The sequence below is a fragment of the Culicoides brevitarsis genome, chromosome 2 (genome assembly GCF_036172545.1).
Source record: "Culicoides brevitarsis isolate CSIRO-B50_1 chromosome 2, AGI_CSIRO_Cbre_v1, whole genome shotgun sequence".
Taxonomy (NCBI): domain Eukaryota; kingdom Metazoa; phylum Arthropoda; class Insecta; order Diptera; family Ceratopogonidae; genus Culicoides; species Culicoides brevitarsis.
Genome location: NC_087086.1, coordinates 27,672,129 through 27,696,094, shown reverse-complemented (window position 1 = coordinate 27,696,094; position 23,966 = coordinate 27,672,129). Strand labels below are relative to the sequence as shown.

General features: G+C 31.2%; 4 protein-coding genes across 6 annotated transcripts; 2 read left to right on the top strand and 2 right to left on the bottom strand.

Moving 5' to 3' along the window:
* Window positions 1-54: 54 nt before the first annotated feature.
* LOC134832505 (CCAAT/enhancer-binding protein gamma) lies at window positions 55-1,504 on the bottom strand. 2 transcript variants are annotated; one of them, XM_063846556.1, is made up of 2 exons: window positions 1,308-1,504; window positions 55-618 (listed from the first exon to the last, which is right to left on the bottom strand). In XM_063846556.1, the coding sequence occupies exons 1-2, from the start codon at window positions 1,377-1,379 to the stop codon at window positions 367-369; spliced, it is 324 nt and encodes a 107-aa protein (XP_063702626.1). In that variant the 5' UTR covers window positions 1,380-1,504; the 3' UTR covers window positions 55-366. The 2 variants fall into 2 exon arrangements, with proteins under 2 accessions (XP_063702626.1, XP_063702627.1); XM_063846557.1 differs by lacking the exon at window positions 1,308-1,504 and adding an exon at window positions 680-1,094.
* An 89-nt stretch (window positions 1,505-1,593) lies between these two features.
* On the top strand, window positions 1,594-3,728 carry LOC134832503 (probable ATP-dependent RNA helicase Dbp45A). The gene is made up of 3 exons (XM_063846554.1): window positions 1,594-2,445; window positions 2,576-2,934; window positions 3,316-3,728. The coding sequence occupies exons 1-3, from the start codon at window positions 1,673-1,675 to the stop codon at window positions 3,717-3,719; spliced, it is 1,536 nt and encodes a 511-aa protein (XP_063702624.1). The 5' UTR covers window positions 1,594-1,672; the 3' UTR covers window positions 3,720-3,728.
* Window positions 3,729-3,954: 226 nt separating this feature from the next.
* LOC134832504 (NAD kinase 2, mitochondrial) lies at window positions 3,955-6,077 on the bottom strand. Its single transcript, XM_063846555.1, has 5 exons — window positions 5,908-6,077; window positions 4,802-5,565; window positions 4,442-4,578; window positions 4,246-4,376; window positions 3,955-4,187 (listed from the first exon to the last, which is right to left on the bottom strand). Exons 1-5 carry the CDS (start codon window positions 5,942-5,944, stop codon window positions 3,955-3,957), a joined length of 1,302 nt encoding a protein of 433 aa, XP_063702625.1. The 5' UTR covers window positions 5,945-6,077.
* A 2,066-nt stretch (window positions 6,078-8,143) lies between these two features.
* Window positions 8,144-10,685, top strand: LOC134830345 (uncharacterized protein DDB_G0283357-like). Of its 2 annotated transcripts, none has more exons than XM_063843795.1 (3): window positions 8,144-8,731; window positions 8,789-9,303; window positions 9,397-10,685. In XM_063843795.1, the coding sequence occupies exons 1-3, from the start codon at window positions 8,449-8,451 to the stop codon at window positions 10,300-10,302; spliced, it is 1,704 nt and encodes a 567-aa protein (XP_063699865.1). In that variant the 5' UTR covers window positions 8,144-8,448; the 3' UTR covers window positions 10,303-10,685. The 2 variants fall into 2 exon arrangements, with proteins under 2 accessions (XP_063699865.1, XP_063699864.1); XM_063843794.1 differs by having other exon boundaries at window positions 9,361-10,685.
* The last annotated feature ends 13,281 nt before the right edge of the window (window positions 10,686-23,966 follow it).

Sequence of the window (23,966 nt, the reverse complement as noted above, 5' to 3'; positions counted from 1 at the left end):
CTTAGAAACATGTTCAAACAAGACGACGCAAAAAACAATTTTTCTATATAAAAATTCATTTTAAATTATTTTATTAAGGATTTTTTCAATAATTCTAACAAAAAAAAAATATTTTTTAAAAATTTCCACAATTAACATCCATCAAGGTTACAATCACGTCACGCCATGTGTCATGTACGAGGTACACATAATATATTTACTATTCTGACAAATTCATCAGGTAATTACTGAGAGTTCGTAATATGATGCAATAATTAATCAGCGTTTCATGTTTAACTCTTCGCGGCAATGTTGAAACACCTGCGCCTCATTTGCTCATCCATTCACGCTTTAAAATACTTGTCAACTTAAAGTAACTTAAAAAATTTAGGCTTTTTCCATTTCGGCATCTTCGTCGTCGGAATCGATATCCGCCAGCATTTCCTTTAGTTTTTCCATGTCGATGTTGTCCTTTTTGGCCATCGCTTGTTCCAAGAAGAGACTTTTGAGGAATGCCAGTTGCTTATTCAAAGCCTCAATTTTTCCTTCTAATTTTTTGTTTTTGCTCTTTAACTGGTCGACACGGGCGATTGTTTCTTCCGTCTTTTGCTTGGACTTGACCCGACTGCGTTTCACTGCCTAAGGAATAAAAAAAATATTTTTTTTAATTTTTTAAAATTATTTTTGAGGAAAAACTTACGAGACACGTCATTTTTTTTAAAATTTTTGGTCAAAAGTTGTAAGAAAAAAAATTTGTACTATAAAAAAATTAAGAACCGAGCAAAAATTCGATCCTTCGGTGTAAACAGCGCAAAAATAAATGATCAAAAAAATATTTTGTAACTGATGACAACAACAAATCACGTCACGAAATTGAAGAAATTGCGCCTTGTTTATGAACGACTCGTAAATAAATAAAATATTTTTGTGTGCGTACCGATCGGCGATCAAATGTTGTCTGAGCAACGGACGAGAAACGAACCGAAAAAGTAAAAGTCGTGTAGAACGCGTTTGAATATTCTTGAACGCACTGTTTACAAACAATTTACATGCACGAAGCACGTACAACGGCTGCTTATCAAACTTTTCGGAAGTATTTCATCATCTTTTGTAAGTAAGTGCGCCACAGCGTTCTCTTCAGTATCGATGTGAGATTTTGCACGTAATTCTCATTTAATTGCATTCCGAGCTCTTTTTGATGTCTTCCGTGACTCCGAAAAGGAAAAAATGCAAATTTCGCGGAAATGACGTCGTAAAGCAGAAAAATAATGACGAAACTTGGATGATTCAATACTCGTCGACGATTGCAGGAACCACTGAGAAATTACCTGGTTGTTCCGATCTCGCTTCTTCCTGTATTCTTCGGACATTTCGTCTTCTTTTTTGGGTTTTTTACCCATTGTTGAGGCGTTTTGTGATGTTTTTGCAATTTTCGGGCCAGAAATTCACGGGAATTTGATTAAAATTACACGGATTAAAATTCAAAACAAATTTTTTTGGCTTTAAAATTCCTTACTCCTCAAAAATCGCTCAAATTTCTTTGAGACGATCGAAATTGATAACTTTTATCACTTTCATACAACTCAAAATTGTGAATGAGGCGTTCAAAAATGTGTCACGTGGTATTGTTTTGATTTTCAAAATTCACGAAATTCATTAAAAAATTAAATTTCACAGAAATTAATGCCTTAAAATGTCGGAAACCTTCGAATCTTTTGGTTTATCGAAGTGGCTGCTGACACAAATCGAAAAAATTGGCTTGACAACGCCGACGCCCATCCAAAAAGCCTGCATTCCCGAAATCCTCGCTGGAAAAGATGTCATTGGCGCAGCAAAAACTGGTTCTGGCAAGACTTTCGCCTTTGCTCTTCCAATTATTCAGAAGCTGAGTGAGGAGCCTGCGGGATTTTTCGCACTTGTGTTGACGCCAACGCACGAACTCGCCTACCAAATTTCCGAACAGTTTCTCGTTGTGGGCAAATCGATGGGATTGCGGGTTGCCGTCATCTCCGGAGGCACCGACATGCTCGAAGAAAGTCAAAATTTGATGAAAAGACCGCATGTAGTAGTTGCGATGCCGGGAAGACTTGCGGATCATTTGACAGGATGCGACACATTTTCCTTTGATGCACTGAAATTTTTGGTTGTGGATGAGGCAGATCGCGTTTTGTGCGGCAGTTTCGATGAAAACTTGAAAATTATCAATGCAAAGTTGCCGGAAAAGCGTCAGAATTTGTTTTTTTCGGCGACGTTGAAGGATTTTCTCAAGGAATCGCAAGTTTTTCCTATTAGCAAAGACGTTCTCGAGTGGAGTCAAGAGTCGCAAGTGGCAACGGTCGAAACTTTGGACCAGAGATATATTTTGTGTGCGGACTACGATCGAGATATGGTGTTAATTGAGACGCTGAGGAAGTTCAAAGAGGAGAACGAACGAGCTAATGTGATTATTTTTACAAATACCAAAAAGTAAGACTTTGAATTTCATGTTAAAAAGTCGAATTTTAGCAAAATTTCGTCAAAATTCGACAAATTTCTCCAGATTTCGACAAATTTTGTCAAATTTTATCAATTTTTATTAAAAATTTTAATTTTTTAGGGACTGCCAACTCATTTCGATGACGCTAAATGCAATCGGCTTCGAGAATGTTTGTCTTCATGGCTTTATGCGACAAAAGGAACGTGTTGCCGCCTTAGCTAGATTCAAATCTGGGCATGTAAAAGTGTTAATAGCCACCGATGTGGCAAGTCGAGGACTGGATATACCCTCGGTGCAGCTGGTTTTGAATCATCGTTTACCTAAATTCACGAAGGAGTACATTCATCGCGTCGGAAGAACAGCAAGAGCTGGCAGAGATGGGTTAGCGATCTCAATTTTTCGGTTTCCGAGAGACTTGGAGTACTTGGCGGAGGTTGAGGAGCAAATTGGAACCAAATTGTCGGAACATAAAATTGATCGTAAGTAATTTAGGGGACGAAATTTAATTATTTGACTTTATATTTGGTCATTTTTTAACATTTTTGACTTAAAATCTAAAGTTTTTAAATTAAAAAAAAATTATACGAATTTAAAAAAATTTTTAAGTAAACATTTAAAAAATTTTCGACAAATTTGCCAAAAAAAAAAATTTTAAATTAATTTTTAAAATATTTTTTATTTTTTAATGAAAAATTGATTTTTTTAAAGGTTTTTTTAATCAAAAAATTCAGAAAATGTCAAAAAATTTCATTTTTTCTCCGTAATTATTTCTTCAAAATCTACAAAAAGTCAAATAATTAAATTAATTTCCCCGTTTATGTCTAAAAAACATGAAAAATCACAAAAATTTTTCTTTGTAGAACGTCTCGTTGAACGAATCTTCATGCAAGTAAGTGTCGCGAAACGCGAAGCTGAAATGCAACTCGACACAAAAGACTTTGACGAGCGCATCCAGAACTACCGAAGAAAACGTTGGTTAGAAGAAGGCTTGGATCCCGACAAAATGGAGGAAAAATATCGCCGCGAACAGAAGAAAAAACTAAAAGAACGCCGAAAAGCGTATCAAGAAGAAGCAATAAGACGCAAAAAGGAGCAAAATCCGATGATGCAAGATGAACGTTTCAAATCGATTGACGCACAAAAATTCGAACGCCCCAAAAAGGTCAAAGGTGAAAAATTCGACAAAAAATCCGAAAAAATCCAAAACCCGAAAATAACTCCACTGAAGGACAAAAAAGGTCAAAAAATGAAGAAAAAAAGTTAATAAAATTTTTTTAACATTTAAAATTTCTTGGAAATTTATTCAAAATAACGAAATTCTTGTACAGCTTTCGAAGCCGTTCGATAAAATTTTGAAAAAATAAATTTTCACTTTGGTTCCGTATAAAATTCTAAAAATTGCACCTGAAATTGAGTATTGAGAAAAAATGTTGTGATGTAATAAAAATAGCTTCGAGAGGAAATTAAATGCATCGTTTTCCGCAATCAGCGTCGGATTATCACTCATTCAAGTTAACTGTTAGTAAGGCATCTCCCGGATGAATTTCTAAAAGAGCTCGCGTACCATCGTTAAATGGATACGCGATGCTTCCATCGATTACGAGACTGGCATCAATGCACCGAGACTTGACAAAAAAGGTCTTTGCGAAGCCACGGGACTCCAAACCTTTCGGATTTGGCCAAACTCCCACGCAAATTTGCTCACGGATGGAGTAACAAAGGCGAGGATCGTCTAAAAAAAATTTTTTTAACAGAAAAATTGAATGAAAAACATTTTTTTTTAAATTTACCTGGCGGAAAAACCAAATTATTGTTAAACTCATCGGCAATTTTCGAGGGATCGACTCCATTGAGGATGCTTGCCTGTTTTTTGAGAATGTCCAGTAATTCTTGTACGTTTTTTGTTGAAAGGCGATTGATGCTGGGAATGAAAAATGGATAAAATTCAATGAAAAATTGATAAAAATGGAATTTTAAGGAGTTTACCTCGTATGCCAGGACGTCGATCCAGTCCCCGTTGAAACGCAAAGTCCTGAACTTTTCGTTTTTGTGACGTTTTCGGCGTTATCGATGCGCAAATGGAGATGTGAGACTCTAGCTGACACCGTTTCACCAATAAAAACCTAAAAAATATAAATTTTAGAACAATTTTCAATGAAAATTCTCAAAATTTCTTGAAAAATTTTTAAAATTCTAAGAAATTTTTCCAAAAAATTAGATTTTTGGAGACAGTTCCTTAATTTTTTGTGAAAAATTGTTAAAAATCCTTAAAATTTATCATTTTTTGATGGAAAAAATGAATTTTAATAATTTTTTTTTTCGTTTTTCAGGTTCAAAAATTCTCACCTCATTCAATGCCAGATACGGCAACATCCGTTTCGTCTCTTTGTGATGCGCTTCGTTCATCTTATGCAGCACCGGAGGACTATCGATAAAGACGTCTTTGTGATCCACGGGTCCTACATTGTACTCGTGCATATCTATGGGATAGGGAATGTTTGCATTGTTACCGAGGAGCGTAATTCGGATACGAGAACGATGCATCCACTTGAAATCTCCCGTGAGAATTCGCTTTACGGCATCCGGGATGTTTGTCGAGTACTGTTTCGGCAGCATAAGTCGTCCCTCGCTGCGTTTCGGATCACTATTGAACCCCATGACGGGCGTATGTTTGCGTTCCGTAAAGAATGGACTTGCTCGACCCGCTGCCAGAAGAAATGTGCCATCACCGCCGACGGGAACGATGATATCTGCCCACTTGAGATGATTATCCGGACAAATATTTAAGCGATTCACCACTTTTACGTCAACTCCTTGATCCTTAAACTCCTTCGCCACCTCAAATTCGATGTTTTTGTGCAAATTATGGTAATACAACATCGCCTCGTAGTCCGTGCCGCGATTCCGCAGGAATTTTTCCAACTCTTCTTCGTTCATTATCGGATGGCGCATCTGTTCGAACTCGTATTTCGTCAATTTGCTCACAACCAGTGCCTTTTTGGGTCGAAATTTCGATACCGGTGCCTCATTTAGACTCGTTGACGATGTCGGTGTCGTGCCCGTGCAGAAGCCCGCTTTGAAAAACGTCGTCTCGAGTGGCTTTTTGCATCCTAAAACGAAAAGACCAGATGAAAAGACGGAACTAAATTGATGTCAATTGATTGTGAAGGTGCACAAATCAACACAACAATAGACGCGAGTCGCATAATCGTCGGATTTAATCAAAACACTCGCGTCACGTCACTTTGGAACGACGAAAATAAACAAAATTCCACACGGAATTCGGAGGATGAGATAAATGCCATAAATTTTGAAAAATGAATTAAGACAAGAGGAGACGTTTCTTATCATTATCTGTGTGATGAGTCTGCGATATGTGGATTAAAGAGCAAACAAAACAAGAGATTTTTTCGTCGCAAGGCATCGAAGGTCTTCCTTGGCACTTTTCTCACCTGCTAGTTTGCGAATTATTCCATTTGTTTTAATCATTTAGATCGAATTTTTCACATTTATACGGCAATTTACTTGAATTTTCTTCACACTCTTTTTTTTTTTGACTAGTTTCGCGTATTTACAATCAACATCACGTCTCGTCTTATCTCTTCGTACTGAATGAACTGCCTGAATGTCAAGTTTGACAATTTGTTTTGAAGACTCCGGCAAGGATTTTCGTCGAGAAAAATTATTTCCGTGGAGCAATTTTATTTAACGTCTGAAATGGTTAAAAGATTTAATGTTAATAAATGTTTGCAAAAAAAATCAGAGAATTGTTATCTTTTCGAATGAATGAAAATGTAAACAAAGAATTAAAAATATTAAAAAATTTCATTGTCATGTGATTTTTTGAGCAAAGTTTGAGAAAATTTGTTGAAAGATTAACTTTTATATAATTACAAGGCTAAAAAATTCAGAAAAAATGTGAAAAATTCATAAAAACTCTAATGTTTTTAATTTTTGTAACGGTTTTTCTATGTGAAGATTTTTGAATGAATTTGACAAATGAATGAATTTTTACCGTTAAATGGGGTGACTTGATTAATTTTTTTAAAAATTCAAAATTTTTTGCTTAAAAACTTGGGGTTTAGGTAAAAATTTATCTCTCTTAAATAAATTTTAGGTTAAAAAAATCGAAAAATCAAAATAATTATTTTAAGTTTAAAAAATTCATAAAAAAAATAAAATCCGCAAATTTTTAAATAAAATAAAAAAAAAATTCAAAATTTTTTGCTAAAAATTTATAAAAATCGAAAAATCAAAATAATTATTTTAAAAAATTAAAAAAAAATATTAGGTAATGGAATTTTTTAATTTATAAAAAAAATAAAATCCGCATAAATCTTAATTTTTCTAATAAAACTAAAAAGCATTTCCCGTATACTAAAAATTTATAAATTTACCCATAATTTTTAAAAAATTAAAATTTCAGCCTAAAACTATGCAATTTTTAAAATAATTAGAATAGAAAGTCATGAGGTTATGCAATGAACTCAACACGACATATTTTGGAAATTCTCTTAACTTTCCACGATTTTTTTTATCAATTGACAATTTTCTATATTTTTAAACCTTTTCTTTGCTACATCTGACGTATTACTACGAAAAAACCTTTAAAATGATTCTTGAAGCGAAGTCAAAATGTATTTCAAAAGTTTTTTGATTGTTGGAAAATATTTTAGAAAATAAAAAAAGTTTGGACTTAAAAATCTACATAATTTTTATAACGCCATAGTTCAAATTTTTACTAAAAAATCGCAGAAAAATTAGAACGAAATAAGAAAATTCGTGAAAAAATAAGAAAAATTCTAGGAAAATTAAAAAAAGTCAAATATGGCGTGTAAATTTCATTGCATAATTCATTAAAAAGAGACCAAAATTCTATTATTTTCTTTAAAAGTGACATTGATTGCATACATTTTTAGATGTTTTGAAAGAAAACATAAAATTTATAGGTAGAATTAGGTTTACGGGTCCAGTTTTAAATAAAAGTTGAAACAAATTTTCTAAAAAAAAATTCACTTTGAATTTAAAAAAATCTAAAATTATTCAAAATTTTTGAAATCTAAATTTTTTAAAAGCTAATAAGGCCGCTCCAAATTTTTTCGAACTTTTTGTCCCAAAAATTTCAACAAAAAAAATTTCAAAGGGGCAACAAAAAAAAAATGAAATACTTTTTCATACAAAATGACAAAATTTTAACAGTTTTTCATCAATATTTTAGTTGTTTTTAAGGTATCTACATTAAGAATTGCTTATTTAAAATTGATTTAAAAGAATTTCAACTTAAAAATTAAAAAAAAATCATAAAAAAAAATTTAAAAACATAAATTTAATGATTTTCGAAAAAAAATTTAGAGAAGAAAATTCGTGTAAAAATATCATTTTTAATACAAAAGTTTTAAAAAAATAATAAAAATTTAAAAAAATTTTAAAAATTCTTTGAAAAATTATGAAAATAGACCAAAAAACGGTTATTTTTGATGAAATTTTTAACTTTTTTTTATTTTGTTCCATTGGATTTTCGGCTTTTGAAATGGGGCATGGGACAAAATTTTCAAAAAAAAAATTATAGCGGCCTAAATTTTTGGATAAAACTGAAAATTCTTGAATTAAGCCCAAAGATCTCAAAAGAGTTAAATCGCTACCCGCCAGCATCCCTATTGCGTAATCCGTCGTCATTCTACGGAATTTTATTGGCTTTCTCGGTAGTGTGACGTGCGATCTCGAGCACTTTTTGTGAAAAATCTTGCAAAATCATTGTTTAAAAGTACAGAAATTTTATAGAAAAACGTCCCAACTATCGTTGAAGTATCATCGTTACTAATTTTATCACATAATTTTAACACAAAACCTCGTGAAAACCCCTTCCGACGAAAAAAACGTGGTGTGATCCGAGCTACGACACAGACGCCCGTACACAAGAAGGCACAAAGAAGGAACGTTTCACGTGTGCTGGAACGAGAAATTACGATTTTTTTTAACCTCAAAAGGAAGGAATGGTCAACATCAGTCTCAAACTAGAGAACACAACTTGCGATATTTCGAGGAAAAATATCTTGAGAAGTGATTCTTGCGACGCGATCAAGAACATGGGGCAGCAGCATGGTCATTTGTTGCACGAAGTGCACCAAGGCATGAACGACGTGACGGACGCCTTGCAGCAGACAAAGTTCAAGCGTTACACGAAAGAGTACATTTTGTCGCTACGAAATGCCCCGAAATCCAAGGAGAAACCTGCCTGTGCCGATGATCGCCCATTCTGGCTTAATGGGAAAACTGGTAAGTCACTTTTTTTTCGCAAAAATTGTTAAAAAACTAATTTTGAGGTTATGTTAGTGGCACCGCGTCAGAAGAAAATCGATCGAGCAGGTCGCATTGGCAGTGGGCGTCTCAGTGGCGGTTCCGACAAATTCAATCCGCCTCCAGCAATCCAAGTGCAGCAATATCAGGACCCGCCGTATCATCAAAACAACAACAACTATTATCGCGAGAAGACGGGACGCGAATTTTGTGACAACATGAATAACAACAACAATGCCAAGAACGATGGGGAGTTCAAAGTTTCGTTCTTCAATCCGGTAAATCGCGACCATAGACGCTTGTTGCGCGAAAAAAGCGAGGAAAATCTCCCGGAATGGGTGAATGCGGGTCCCAAATCCCGCTTTGACACAATTGACTTGCATGGATTTTATGACGATAAGGGAAGTAGACATGAGTCATCGTCGTCGACAATGTCAAAAAGCTCCGAAAATGCAGCGGAGAACAAGGAAAACCGTTCCGGCAGCAGCAGAGGCTTCAGTTTTGATGAGTTTTTGGGATCGCAGATGAATGGCGGCACCGAATACGGTTCTGTGAGTATTTTTTAAGTGTTAATTCTTCAAATTTTGTTCAAATTTCGTAATTTTTAGGACTACTACCATCATAATAATCAACGTTATCAACAGCAACATGGTCAGGCATCCCGATTCAAGCGTTATTTCAACTCGAACAACAAGAATCGCGACTATCATTTCGCCAATCATCCGCAAAATCATCAACAAGCACCTCCCGGGTTCCCGCCGATCCAGCAAAACTTCAATAGTCGCAATTTCCAGCCAAAATTCGATTCGAACAACAACGAGGCGGCGTCAAAACTTCTCGAACTGCTCCATCGTCAAACGGCATTCGACCAATTCAAGCAACAATCGTTCAATTTCGGCGGGAAAAGCAACGCGATGCCTTCCGCTGCGGAACTGGAGTCTATTTGGCGTCACGGAAACGCCGAGCGACAACGTCAATTCGAACATAACAAGGCAATGCTCGCTGGAAAGAGCATCGTTGATGTCATTGATGTCCTTACGCAGTCGCAACTTCGGGCAAACGCCATGCCCTTCAACGGGGCGCAACAAAATTATCAGCAACAACAGTCCTCGATGTGGAATCAGTTCAACGGCAACAATCAACATGGGTCGCAATTCATGAAATCCAACAACCAGATGAACAAATTCCAGATGGCACGTGTTCTCGAGCGACAAATGATGGTTCAAGGTCAAAATCCGATGTACGGCGGCTTGACACCGCAAGACCCGGAGTACTGGGACAAGATTCGTCAGCAACAACAAGCGTTTTATCAGCAATACGAACGAAATGCTGCGACGCGTCAAGTTAAAGCTAAATTTCCGGGACAGGCAGCGAGCGGGGGACGTCGCGTAAAATTCGATGACAAGCAAAAAGTGGAGAATTTCTTCAAGAGTCACCAAAATATGGGAGATTTACCGCAAATTGATCACGAAAAGGCCATCAAGGTGGAGGAATTTGAGCGGAAAATTAAACAAGTTGCTGCTTCGTGCAAACAACAAGAGCTCAAGTAGCAACGGAAGACCTTCGATAGGGACCTTCTTTCATTTTTTCATTGAAAAATTTCAATGTTTTTTCCATTTTTCAATTTTTTTTAAAGTTAGTTTGATTAATCTTAAAGATTTAGTATAAAAAAATATTTTTTACGTCCTTTTTCCTTGATCATTTTCAGAACGCGTATTAGCATGTAAGATTACTTTACTAAAAATTTAATTTTTCGTTAACAAAAAAAAAAATATTTTTCCATTTAAATTCAAAAGACGCGACGACGTAAACACATTTTCGATACAAATCCAGGAGAATCCAATTTATTTTGAGAGAGAAAACATGTTTTTGTGTTGAAAGTTAAAATAGAATTAAGGAAAATGAAGTAAATTTATCTGTTATTTGAATATTATTAATGAAATTTGGACTTGGAGTAACAAAAAACGAGCGTTATTTACTTCTTCCGTGCCTCTACGTGCCAGATATCGATCGAAAGCCATTCATTCTGACGTTCAATTGAATGCAGAGACCACGCCCCCGCACCGTTGTCGATGCAAAACACTCGAAATAAAGGTAAAGCATGCGCTGCTGCTCCAAAATTAAAGCTGACGTGCTCTTTAATGCACTTAAAGTTCACAAAATGGCTCATAAAATAATTATTTCGTTAATTTTCCGAGATAATTTTCCGTGCTTTAATGAGAAAAGTGACGAAAAAGATGCTGCAATTAATTAAAAACCTTCAAACAAGGCGAATACGACGCAAAAAAAATAAAATAAACAAACAATGAACGAACAAAAAAAGGTGTGAAATACTCAATTAGCTCGCGCGCGTTTTGTTTTGCTTGTTTGGCTGAAGGAACTATGCAAGCAATGCAATTCGTGCATTTTTAGGTGTTTGCACTTTATGTTTATTTATTATTTATTGCACTTTTTTCAGCGAGTGTCGAACAAATGAACGGAATTTGAACACTTTTTTTTTCGTGTGTCTCGTGGCAGCTACTGGCTGTTGTTTGCTCAAACAATGTGGTGTTCATTTGATTGCATTTGGATGTTTAAAGGGAAATTTTGGCGATTTGAGAGGAAAATCAATACGAAAATTTGTGATTGGAAGTGATGAATAAATTTGATTAGCAGAGTGAGTGAATGACCTCCGTAGATGAGTGAGAGCTGAAAAAAAAAAATTTTTTAATTAGAAAATTATTTTTTTAATTAATTATAATTTTATTAATTTTTCGCTTTTCAGACGAATTTTTATAAAATAATTTATTTTACAAAGAAATTTGTATAACAACTAATTTTTTAAAAATTGATTTCGGTAAATTTAAATTAATAAAAATAATTTTAAATCAATTTATTTATAAAATAATAATAATTTATTTTATAAATAAATTAATTTAAAAATTTTTATAAATTTTTTTATTTATTAAAAAAAATTTATTTACTATTTTTTTATTTTTTATTATTTAAAAATTAAAAAGTAAAAAAAATTTCATAAAAAATAACTGTCAAAAAATTTTGAAAAAAAATTAATAAATTTATGAAAAATATTTTTAGAGTAGAAAATTTATAATAAAATATGATTTCCTAATGATTTTCAAAACAAAAATTAAAATAAATTTAAAATTTTTCAAATTTATAAAAAATTTTTTGAAAAATTTGAAAATACACCCAAAATTTCCGTAAAAAAAATTTATAAATTTAAAAATTTTTTATTTTAAAAAATCAGCGACTAAAAACATTATTTTAAAATATTAGACAAATAGACAAAATTTAATTTTTTTGTAAATTTGACTTTAAATTTGAAAGTTATAATTCGATTTTTGGCCAAATTTAAAAATTTTGTAACAAAAAATTAAGAAAACTGTTTAAAAATGTTGACAAATTGTTTTTTTATTTACTTGATGTCTCTATTCTCTATTACAAAAGCAACAAAATCCACCGCCAGACCCTCAAAAATAGTAAAAACATGATACTAAGCTTTAATTCCAACAAAAATATTCAAACACAGTCAACAGAATCGCTCACTATTTGCCTTACGAGCGAACATAATCCAATAAAAACTGCTTGTTGGCACAAAAATTTATTGAAATTCTTGTCAAACGTAAAAAGGGGAGAGTAGAACATAGTTGCGTTCGACTAGCATTCGGTATTTAAAAAGGTATGTACGTCAAGTTTTAATCCATTTATGCTAAATTTTTGCTTGAATAATTTTTTTCTAGGTAGAATTCATTTTTTTTCCGTTGTTACAACTTTTTTTCCTGTGTTGACTGCAACAATTTATGCAAAAAAAAAAAATCAATAAATTAGAAACGAATTTTTTTATATTTTTTTAATTGAATTTTCTTATAAAAAAATTTTTAATACTGATTTTTTTTAGGTTCCATTCATGAAAATTTTATAAAAAATTCATTAAAACCCATCTGGATTGCATGGAGGAGTCCAACGCCATACTCCAGGTCTCACACAAGCGTCTTGCACCGCGTAATACATCGAGGTTTCGGTAGGACATCTCACAGCCACTGGATTTTTCAAGGATTCGCAGTACCAATAGGCGGTTGGGTCGAAGTTGTTTCGGTAACGCCGTCCAACAAAGGTCGTGGCATCATTGCACTTTGGCTTTCCGTCAGTGTGATCGGGGATGCAGGCACTGGCGAAGGCTGCAAAGGCACAAATTGCGAGGAAAATTGCGAATTTCATCTTTAATTGAGGATGATTTGGTTCACAATTGAACTGAACTGATGCAAAAACAAAAATTTGATCGCTATTTATACAAAAATTAGTCAACTGATAAGACTCGAGTGGCGATAAAATGACTAATTTATTGATTGACGAGGTGAATTCGTCGTATTTGGTAATTATTTATAATCGAAAGATCAAAAATTCTTATTAATTATTTTTAATATTGAACTTTTCTTGCAAAATTTTACTAATTTTTCACTTTTAAAAATATTTAAGAAAATTAAAATAAAATAAAAAATAATTAAATAATTTTTAAAAATAAAAAAAATAATTTAAAAAATAATTTTAAATTAAAAATAATTTTTTAAAATATTTTTTCATGCATTTTTTAATTGCATTCGATTCTATTCCGTTCACGTCTATGTTCGATATGTTTTTCAGTGAACAGAAAAAAAAATCGAAGAAACACGTGGATTTAAAATAATTGAATTATTGTTTGCTTTGCGTTCTCTTCCATTCATTCACAGAAAGCGATCAGAGAAAAATCCTTTAAAATCAATTAAATTTCTGTTCATTTCCTCTTTTGAACATTTTTTTTCGCTGTCCTGTCGTCGTATGTCTTGTAATACATTGTTTTTGCATTATCTTGTAAAAGTAAGTAATTTTTAAAGTGAGCCACAAATTCAACACACAAATTAAAGGCAAGCCAATTTATTATCAACACACAAGTAACTGCGCGAGCAAGAGAGAAACAAACAAAAGTACAAACAACATTCAAGCAAAAAAAAAAAAAAAAAAAAAACAGAAGAAAAATCACAATGTGTTAATGAATTGGCAGCTTACAAGCAGATAATTTTTAATAGGCAAAACGCCTACAAATGCAAATATTGGAAGTAAATCTTAAAACTACATGAGTTTCTGTTCACCTCAGCATGAACTTGGCTACTGTTTTAATGCGTTTTGTATGCGATTTCCATGCGAATAAATGAAACTGCAGGAAAAATGCTTTTGGCATTGTGCTTGTTTAACATTTTAAGAGACAAGGAAATATTTTTTTCGCAGTTTTGTTTTATTTATAGTTATTGTTTTGCTTTGTTGAACAAGTAACACGACCAAATTACGGGATTTTTCACAAAAATTTGGAATGTGGTTGAGAAAATTAAATTTAAATTCAGACTAACGAATTTTTTTTATTCAAAAATATTAAAAATAATTTTAAAAAAAAGTTTAATAAATAATTTTTAGTTAAATTAATTTTAATTAAATTTATTTTATTGATTGTTAATTTAATTTTTTAATGAAAAAAATTTAAATAAAAAAAATTAATAAAAATAATTTTTAATTATAATAAATTTAAAATATATAATTAATTTAATTTAAAATTAAAATATTTTTTTTTTAAATTTTTATTTATTTATTTTTTCATTTTTTGTTTAATTTTATTAATTAAATTTTTTATTAAACCATGAAATGAGCTTCATAATATTATTCAATTTAAATCTAATTTCATCAAAAGAAATTTTTAAATAAGCAATAAAAATGCATGAAACACCCTCAGAACGACAAAAAAACAACAAACTTGTTGATAACAATCCTATGCTGAGTCGTTATTATTATTATTTTTTGCATCTCATTATTATGAATTTTTCATTATATTTTTATTCTGTTTGTTGCATATTTGTTTGTTTGTTTATTTTTATGATTTAACTTTTTTCTCTGTGCTCATATGGTGTTAAATTATACAGAAACCATGCAAATATTATGTTTCAGTCATGTATTTTTATGAATAATAATAATAATTTTTAAAATTTTTTGCATTGCAATGCGCTCGGTGTGTGACTGAATGAATTAAATTGACATTTTATGGGAATTTTTCGAATTATTTTTTATTAATATTCAATAAAAATGTGACAATTTAATTTTTTTTTCAACCTTCATCTATCACTGAATTGAACTGAATGACTCTCGATATCGATTTGAGTCTTTTGAATAGAAACAGGATTAGATTAAGATTGATGATATTTTCATTGTAAAAGTAGAGCACTTGAAAAATTATAACAAAGAACAAACATTCCGAACATTTGATCAAGATATATTTTTTTTATGACAAACGCACGTGGATTGTATCGTCACCTGAGATCAACCGCATTCGATATGCAATCAAAAAGGGAAAAAAGTTAATTTAATGAACTGGAATAATAATTTTTTGTGATATCTATTTAGTGCAATCTACTTAATAAAGCGAACGCGAGCGACAAAAATATTGATTAAGAGGACATAAAATTTGATTTATTCACTTTTGGAACAGGTGAACTTTACGTTTTATGTTTTTCATAGAAATGAAGAAAAAATTATTAAATAAAAGACAGAGAGAAATTCAATTAGGTAGGTAAATGAAATTGTTGCAGTTTATTTATTAGTTTCGTTTTATGTCATTATTAAATATTTTTTGTGGGTTTATTAATTTCTTTCTTTCTAATAAAAGTGTCTTCATAACTTTTATGTTATTTGTTTTGGGAGGTCTTTGGAATGAAGTTATTAAAATGTTAGGTTAAAAGTTTTGTTTTATAGGCATGGCAATATAATGGGACTGAACACCGGGTTTTCGTTTTGTTCTTTGTATTCGAGTTTCGATTGCATTTAAAAAAACACTTTAACTTTATATATTTTACGGAATTTTTGAATGCAAACTAGGTATAATTTTATTACTAATAAACTAAAAAAAATAAAGTATGTGAAAATCATTGAAGAATCAAATTTAAAAAAGTCGGAAATGAAATAAAAATCTGTGATTTTAGTTAAATAACTTGAAATTTTTTTCTATATTCGGGTTTTATATGAAATTTTCATGTCAGAAGACCAAACTTATACTTAGATTAAGTACTGAGTATTGACTGGAGATGAAATGTAAAATGTTGGCAGAAGAAATAAAACACTTGTTGTCGCTTAGGATTGTGAGAAGCAAAAGAGAGTGAGTCCGCTAGAGACAACGCTTTTATAGAATTGAGGACGTTACAAAATGGTTGTTAGTTTTCATTTTAATTAAAAACTTTTTTCAATTTTTCTCTGAAACGTACGAATTATTTTTACAAGTAAAAATGAGTAGACAAACAACATTTAAATTCGTACTAAATTATTTTTATTATCAAATATTTTCGACAACTACGTTGTCATGGTCACGATCAAGTGTCGACACTTGATCCTCATTTTTATACTCATTTTTACTTGTAGTTTTCATTTTAATAGGTAAAAGCATTTGCTTGATGGCTATCTTTCCATGCTCGAGTATATCATTCGATCCTAAGCGAGTTAAAAGCTCTCATTACATTTTTGCTAATATTAGAAGAGTATGACCGATTTTGGTGACATGTTAAGTGTATCCTTCATACTCTTGTACGGCAAAGGTAGCTGTGAATCTGTTATGTTATGTGCTGGCCTTTGATGAAAATAATTTTGGGATATCTATCGTCTTCAAACTTAGGTATAGTACATATGGAGTCGGACAGTCATCTTGTAATTTTATTTGTCGGGTGCATCTGATCGGTTTCTTAGTTTACTCTTCAGAGTCCATTCGCTTCTACCTAAAAACCTAAAAAAAATATCAGAATTTTTTTAATGTCAAATTTATTAGTGATTTTTCTTCTAAAAAAAATAAAAATTATAAAAAAATTAAACTTAATTCTATAAGGCACCTTAATATAAAAAAACCACCCATGTACTTACAAACCCGTTCTTCGATCCCAACATTACCATGCCTAAGAAATTAATTAACAATAAGAGCCTCATCTTTTTTCTCTGTTTCAAATTGAAATTGAAAAAAGCGGCCTTTTAAAAACTTCTTTTTATTATTAACTTGTTACATCGACACTGAAACGACGTTAACGAAAAAAAAACTTATAAACAAGACAGACGAGGTGCTTCCATATATGGACTAATAAAATTTAATTTACTAGACACATTTTATAACATATTTTGTTGTTAAATATTTCTCCGCACACATTTTTTTTTGTCTTATTCTTTATTCGTTTAAATAAAGTGTAAATATTGTAAAAGCGATTCGACCACAAAAATATGGAAACAAATTTTATTGTTTTTCCTTTTTTGCTCTTCTCTTAGTTGCGCTGATGATTATGATGAAGATATTATCATTTAACACACAAAAAACGGCTATAAATATTTTATGACTTATTTCCTTCTCCACATATTTTGCCTTGAAAATTCTTCCTTTTTTTAATTAATAAATTAAATAAATAAAACCTTAAAAAAAAGGTCCTGCGAGTAACTTGGTGCTAAGACAAACTTTATCACCAAAACCGTAAATCATCGAAAAATTGATCATTTTAGAATTTTTGTCCGCCCCTTTGCCGTGCCTTTCAATTAGCGAAGGAAACACCTGCAGATATATTTCAATTTTTTTTTTAATCGGAACCACCTTCCATAAATGTCTGTCATAAATGTCTCGTTATCAAGATTCCTTCTAAGGAAGTAAGAACGCGCCATAGCTTCAAATCAAAAGCAACCGGATTTTTGTTGATTTCTTTGTTTATCATTTCAATTCTCTTTGAACTTTTTTTTTTGCTCAAAAAACTTTTAGCAAAATAAGTAAACAAGAAGAAGAAGAAAGGCTTTGATACAACACAAAAAATAATAAATAGAATTTCCTCTGATTTTCTGAAAATTTGCGTTCAACACGCAATCAAAAAGTTTTTCCTCTTTTTCTTTGAACTCTTGTTGTTTGTTTGTTTCTCTTTTAGTTTTCCTTTTCTTTTGATCAAGAACGGATACAGTTTTCTTGGTGAAAGAAAATCTACTTGGGGAGGAGTTGTTGCTTGCTTATTTTGCATAAATCACGTCTTTTGTATAAAGTAATAACTTTATCTTTTTAAACTACGTTTTGGGCTTTGTTTCAATTTTCAACAAACTTTTATCCCAAAAATTGTTGATTCAATTTTTCTTTTGTTTAACAATAAAAAAATAATAACATTTTTCCTTGATGAGTATTTTTATGAATTTTTTTTTTAATTTTATTTCAGTTTTTTTAATTTTTAATTTTTTTGACTTAAAATTATTTTATTTTAATTAAATTAATTTTATTGAAAATTAAATCATTATTTATTTAATTTAATTAAATACATAAATTTAATTATTAATTAATTTAATTTAAATAATTATTTTAAATTTATTAATTAATTAAATTAAATTAAATTTTTTTCTCCATTTTTTTTTGTTAATAAATTTAATTTATTTAAAAAAAATTAAAATAATTTATTTTAATTATTTTTTATGAAATTTTAAAAAAATGCAATTTTTTATAGTTTTACGTCAAACATTATCAAATAATGACTAAACAACAAATAAATTTACTATGAAAAAAAATCAATCACTGAATTTTTGATAAAGATCAAAAAGATAAGTTTATAAGAAGCATTATCAGTAGCAATTACTTAGAAAATTATGAATTTCGTTAACTTACCTTATCGTTCATTATCATTTCCATGCAGCGGCGCTTATCAGCAAAATTCAATAACGGTGATTTCTGAAAGTGTTCAAAGATAAAATTTCAATTGTTCCTTGAGCTTTAAATAACTCACCTTGATGACGAATTAATGAAAGTTGATCCCAAAAGAAACCGCCTTGACCACCAATGAAGAGATTTAATCTCTCCTCTCTCTCTCCTTTTGCTCTTTGAATGGAAAGCTACTCAAAATAATTGCGATTTAATGTCTTTATTGAAATTAAAATGAGATCACTGATCGGTAATCGATTAAAAAGTATCACACACGTTCCACTGTCCTTTCAGCTCGTGTGAGAAAATTCAATTATCAGCTTCCGTTAATCTAAAACAACAATTAAAATGTGATCAAGTGAATTCTCAAGCTTATATCGAGAGCTTTCCCATGGTTTATGACCCTTTTTAAATACATTTTAACGCTATATTTTGATGCGTCGTAATAAAAATCATTGACTTGTAATACCGCACAATTATACGCAATGAATGAACGGCAGCAGACGTCCCGACACGTTTCTCTAATAACATAATAAAAGGCTGTAAAAACTGTCATCAGTCAAGTGGAGGATGATGAATCGAGAGAGAGAGATGCACAAAAATCCCCCAAAGGCAAGTGTTTTGTCTATATGGCGTTGACGATAGAATTAGAGATAATAAGTATGTTTGATCTCTAGGGGCATTTTTATTGAATGGATATCGTTAGGAGTTTCGTAACAGAATTACAATAAATAAATAAAAATAACAATCAGACGACAAATTATGCACGTTTTCGTGTCTTTTCAGGGGAGATTTGTTCAATTTTCTATCAAATTGGAGCTTGGAATTGATTTTTTCGAGTTTTGAATCAAATTTAGCAATTTTTAAACCTTTAAAAAACCAAAAAATGAACAAATTGAGATAAAATATTGCTTGGTATATTAAAAATTTAACCAAAAGTACAAGTTTTTGGTACATGAAGTACCAACTTTTATTCAAGTGTATCAAATAGTGCCCTTAGGCATGCAATTCATCAATGATGAATGTTAAATAAAAGAGAAAAGTAGCATATTTAAGCAGTTCATGTGTTAATTTATGTGAATGGTGTTTGATTAAAGGAGGTCATAAATCTCTTGGGAACGTTTCAGACCATTATGAGTCACTCTTTGAATGATTTATACGATAAAAATTGTTTTGTGAGGGAGTTGACTTAAATTTATGAAGAAAACAAACTAATTTATTGAAAAAAAAAGTTTCTGAAGTTAAAAAAATTTTTTAAAATAAAACTTACCTAAATGATTTTTTAAGGTCCTATTTTGATTTTTATAATTTTGCATCCTAAAAAAGCAAAAATCAAAATTTTGAAAAACCTTGAATACATTTTCGTGCAAATTTAGGACAAAAAAATATTCTATGACTGAAAATTAACAATAAATTACCTCTAAGAGCCTCTCAACGGTCCATGAAGTGTCATTTCACCCTCTCAACCACACATTCATGCCTCTTCAGACTACAAATATCACATTTCCTCGCCCTCAATCAAAATATTCCGTTTTTTTGTGTATATGTTCGAGGTAACGAAACAATAAAATAGTTTCCTTTTGTTCCTCTTTTATTACATCAAATTTGATACACTTGCTTGATTTTCCTCTCTCTCTATCATCCGAACATTCTGACCGGATTAACATAATAAATAGAGGGTGAAATTATAGTGAATTACTTGCACTTGATTTACTGTGTGAATTTTTCCTTCCTTTTATGAGTTGGCAAAATACGAAAAATAAAAAAAAAATCACTCAATTCGCAAGTTTGTTGAAAAATAAATGAAGTAATTTCAATAAATCATGCAAAAAGGAAAATTTTTTAATCAATAAAAACCTTAAACGAAACATTTTTTAATCCCATATTTTACAATAAAATCATTCCAAAAGAAATCAAACTGTCAAAGAGTGCCTTGAAGTCTCAAAGTATCGACATGGAAGGCAATAAATTCGCCCAGATAAAAAAAAATGTAATATAAGAGAATCGATTTCAAAACACACAGACAAAAAGCCCGCAAGCTCAAAAGTAGCAATTGCTCAATTATTTAACATTTGATTTGTTTTTTATCATCGCAAGGTACTTGTTTACTTACTAGTCGAGTCGTGGCTTCATTGATTGTTTTTATTATTTATTTACATTACGGAGCGAGCCAGAGAGAGCTTTAAGCAGGTCGTCGTCATCGTTGAGCTCAATAAATTGACATTATTTTAAATACGAGTCCTTTCAATGCCTTTGCTCGTTGTTGCTTACGGTTATTTGTTCAACTTTTTATTATTTTTACGTCTGTTAAATGGTTATACGCCTTTTTGAGAAGCAGTTTCATTATCTTTGGCTGTAATTTATTGGAGTTATTTTGAATGAGATTTTTTTTCTTCTGCATCGTCGTTGTCTTCGAAGATCTGCATATGAGCCACAAATAAATAACGCAGAACAAACTTAATCGAAAAAATATAAGAAAGTAAGATTTATTGGAAATATTTAATTTGAAAAGCTTCTTTATTTGTTTCTCCTTGTTCAAAATTGGAGTTATGGATTGTATGGCGTGCTTTTGAAAGACTTTTCTAGCTCTTTGTTTGTTTTCTGAAGGAAAGACAATCAACAAAGTTACATATGGCGCTTCATTTATGGAATTCAAATAAAACATCAAGTTCAAAAGTCTCAAAATGGGTGGAACAATGTGTGTTTTTAGTGGTGATAAAAATAAGGTAAAGAGAGTAAAAATGGTTGGTAACATCATAATTTATAATCATGTAAATATAAAATGAAATAATTAAATAACGAAATATGGAAATGATGATAAACATGAAACAAAAAGTGAAAAAAAAATTATTATCATGAATATGAATGAAATGATGAACGCAAACTTTTGATGTTCTGACATGATAAGAAAAATTTAATTGTGCATGGAAAATGACTTGAGCGCATTTTATTAAAAGATCATTAAGGAGAAATTAGTTTTCTTTATTTTTTAGTTTTTGCATCTTAACCTTGATCAAAGGGAACATCGGAAATGAGCTTGAGACATCAAATTTTAGCTAATAATTGGTATTCTAGTGCAACGTTTGAATCTCCTGAACTCTTAACTATCGAGGACCGTTTTCGTATAAACTGCGCCACTTTCATACATGATCTCCAACAATTTGTCGAGCGGCATTAGAAATAAATTTGTCGAAAGAAACCATGACTTTAGAAATCCGAGACCAGTCTCACTTTCAACTACAACTAGAACGATAACGCACCTGCATCAGATTTTATAACGACTTTTCCAACCTCAATAACTTTTACGTCCTTCAAAAAGGAATAGAAACTAAGAATAAACTACAAAGAATTATTAAAATTATCTACACATAAGAAAAGACGAGGTTTTTTCTGGTCCCAGGGCACAAAAGACAGATGTACGAGAAGAAAGACGGAGTTAGTTGAGGCTGAACGCTGAAATAAAATAGACGTGTCTAAAAATACATAACGTGGCATTTATTCATTTCCCCGAGTATCTTCTTCCCTGCAGAACCCGACATTCATCATAAATGGTTTTTTCTAGGCTTTTTCCTCCAAACACTTTTATATTTTGACTGAATTAGACAAATATTTAAAATAAATAAAAATAGTATTCTGAAAGACAACTTCACATTTGGCTTTAAATCAGGCTTTTAAAAATTGGATACAGTCTTATAGAAGTTTTTCATAAATCTGGCTCGGTTTATTGATGTTTGACCTCGGATGAAGCAAATATATGGTATAAGGGAGCATGTTTTCTCAAATTATTAACAAGAATCGAGAGACGGAGACATTATTTGACAGACCTGATGACTTTTATCAAACTCTTGTCAATATTCATTGTTTTTCTCGTTATAATTTTGTGAAATTAAAGTTCATATAACTACTTTGCTTTTGAAGTCGAAGTCAGCAAATTTTTCCATCCACTTATCAAAAGAACTGCTGCCTAAAATAAAAAGTTTATCAAATCTGACATACATATTAAATTGAATGATTTGGCGAAAGTTCGCAGCCACAAGGATCAATTGAAGTTTCTGTTCCTATCGCTTTGATCAGAAATCTAATTAGTTTGATTCTTAATCATATTTAATTCTTAAGCTTTAAACAGACAGACAGACAAACCAATATAAACAACATTTCATAAAAAACGTTTAAAGCAGAAACCTTCAGTTCATCGCATCGTCTATCGACCTGTATACCGACATGAAAAACTTTCTGGGTTGTAAAACATACATTTGTAACAATTATTATTTATTTACATTCACAATTACAATGGATGAATAAAGGTTGAATAATATGAATGTTAAACAGAGAAATATTTCCAACAAAAAAGAGGGCAAATTAAATAGGGGAGTGACATAAGGGGATTATCAAACTCCCGTTCAAACATTTCTTTTCATGTCCTTTTTTTTGTCTCTGAACATTCAGTTCTTCAAACTTTTCTTCATTTTTTTCGGGGGAGTCGATCCTGAAGTGATTGAAGAAGCGTTAATAAGTCAATTATTTCCGTTTTTCATCCAGAATATTTTGCTTGAATCGCCAATTTTTTCATCGAATGTGCGAAAAAGTGGAAGTAATTTGATAAAATAAAAATTAAAGAAAAAAGTCCTTCAACCCAAAACTCACCAAATTAATCCGTAAATTGTTTCTACAATTATCGTGAGTCTTCTTTTGTGTATCATTTCCTGTTTGGTCCCTAGCAAAAAAAATCCCTTTGAAGCACTTATCAAGTGTCAAATTCCCCGTTTGCGGTTTTTAGAACTTTAATTCTTCTGAAGATAGATTTTTGTCCATATGTATCACTTTTTTATTCAAATCAATTGATTACAATTGTAAGTTGCACAAATTATCTCCTCGTGAATTCTTTTAATCCTTTATGCCGATTGTTTGAACTACGTGAGCATCGTAATTCCATTTCTATCACGGCATGGTGGTTGGTTGGCGCTAATCTCTTGATTGTTTCCCTTTTAGCAGAAAAAATAGAGAAAAAATTTGACTGTCTGACATCTGTTCAAATTGCTTGTAAATTTTCCTTGCAAGACGACATGTCAAATATGTCATGTGGAGTGGAGTGAGAGTTTGGTTTGTTGTTTTATTGTCAATTGTTTGCCGATTTATTTATTTGGTATATCTCCCTTATTTATTCGTTTTATTAAATTTTACGTTTAAAATTCACAACCAAACATTTCACGCCCGTATGTCAGATTTTTGACGCACTGTATTTGCTTATCACATGTAATGAAACATGTAATTATGTTATTAAATTTCGTGAACAAACTAACATTTTTTCGTGATGGACTGGAATTTTGTCCAGTCACAATTTTGTCATTTTTCAAAAAAAAACTTCTTCAGTGGATGACACAAAACAAAATAAACAACGGTTAGAATCACAAATCATGATCATCATCAAAGGATTATGATTGTGATGCTCGATAATTAATAGATATATTTCATTATTTGGATTCAATTTGGATATCATAAATCAAAATT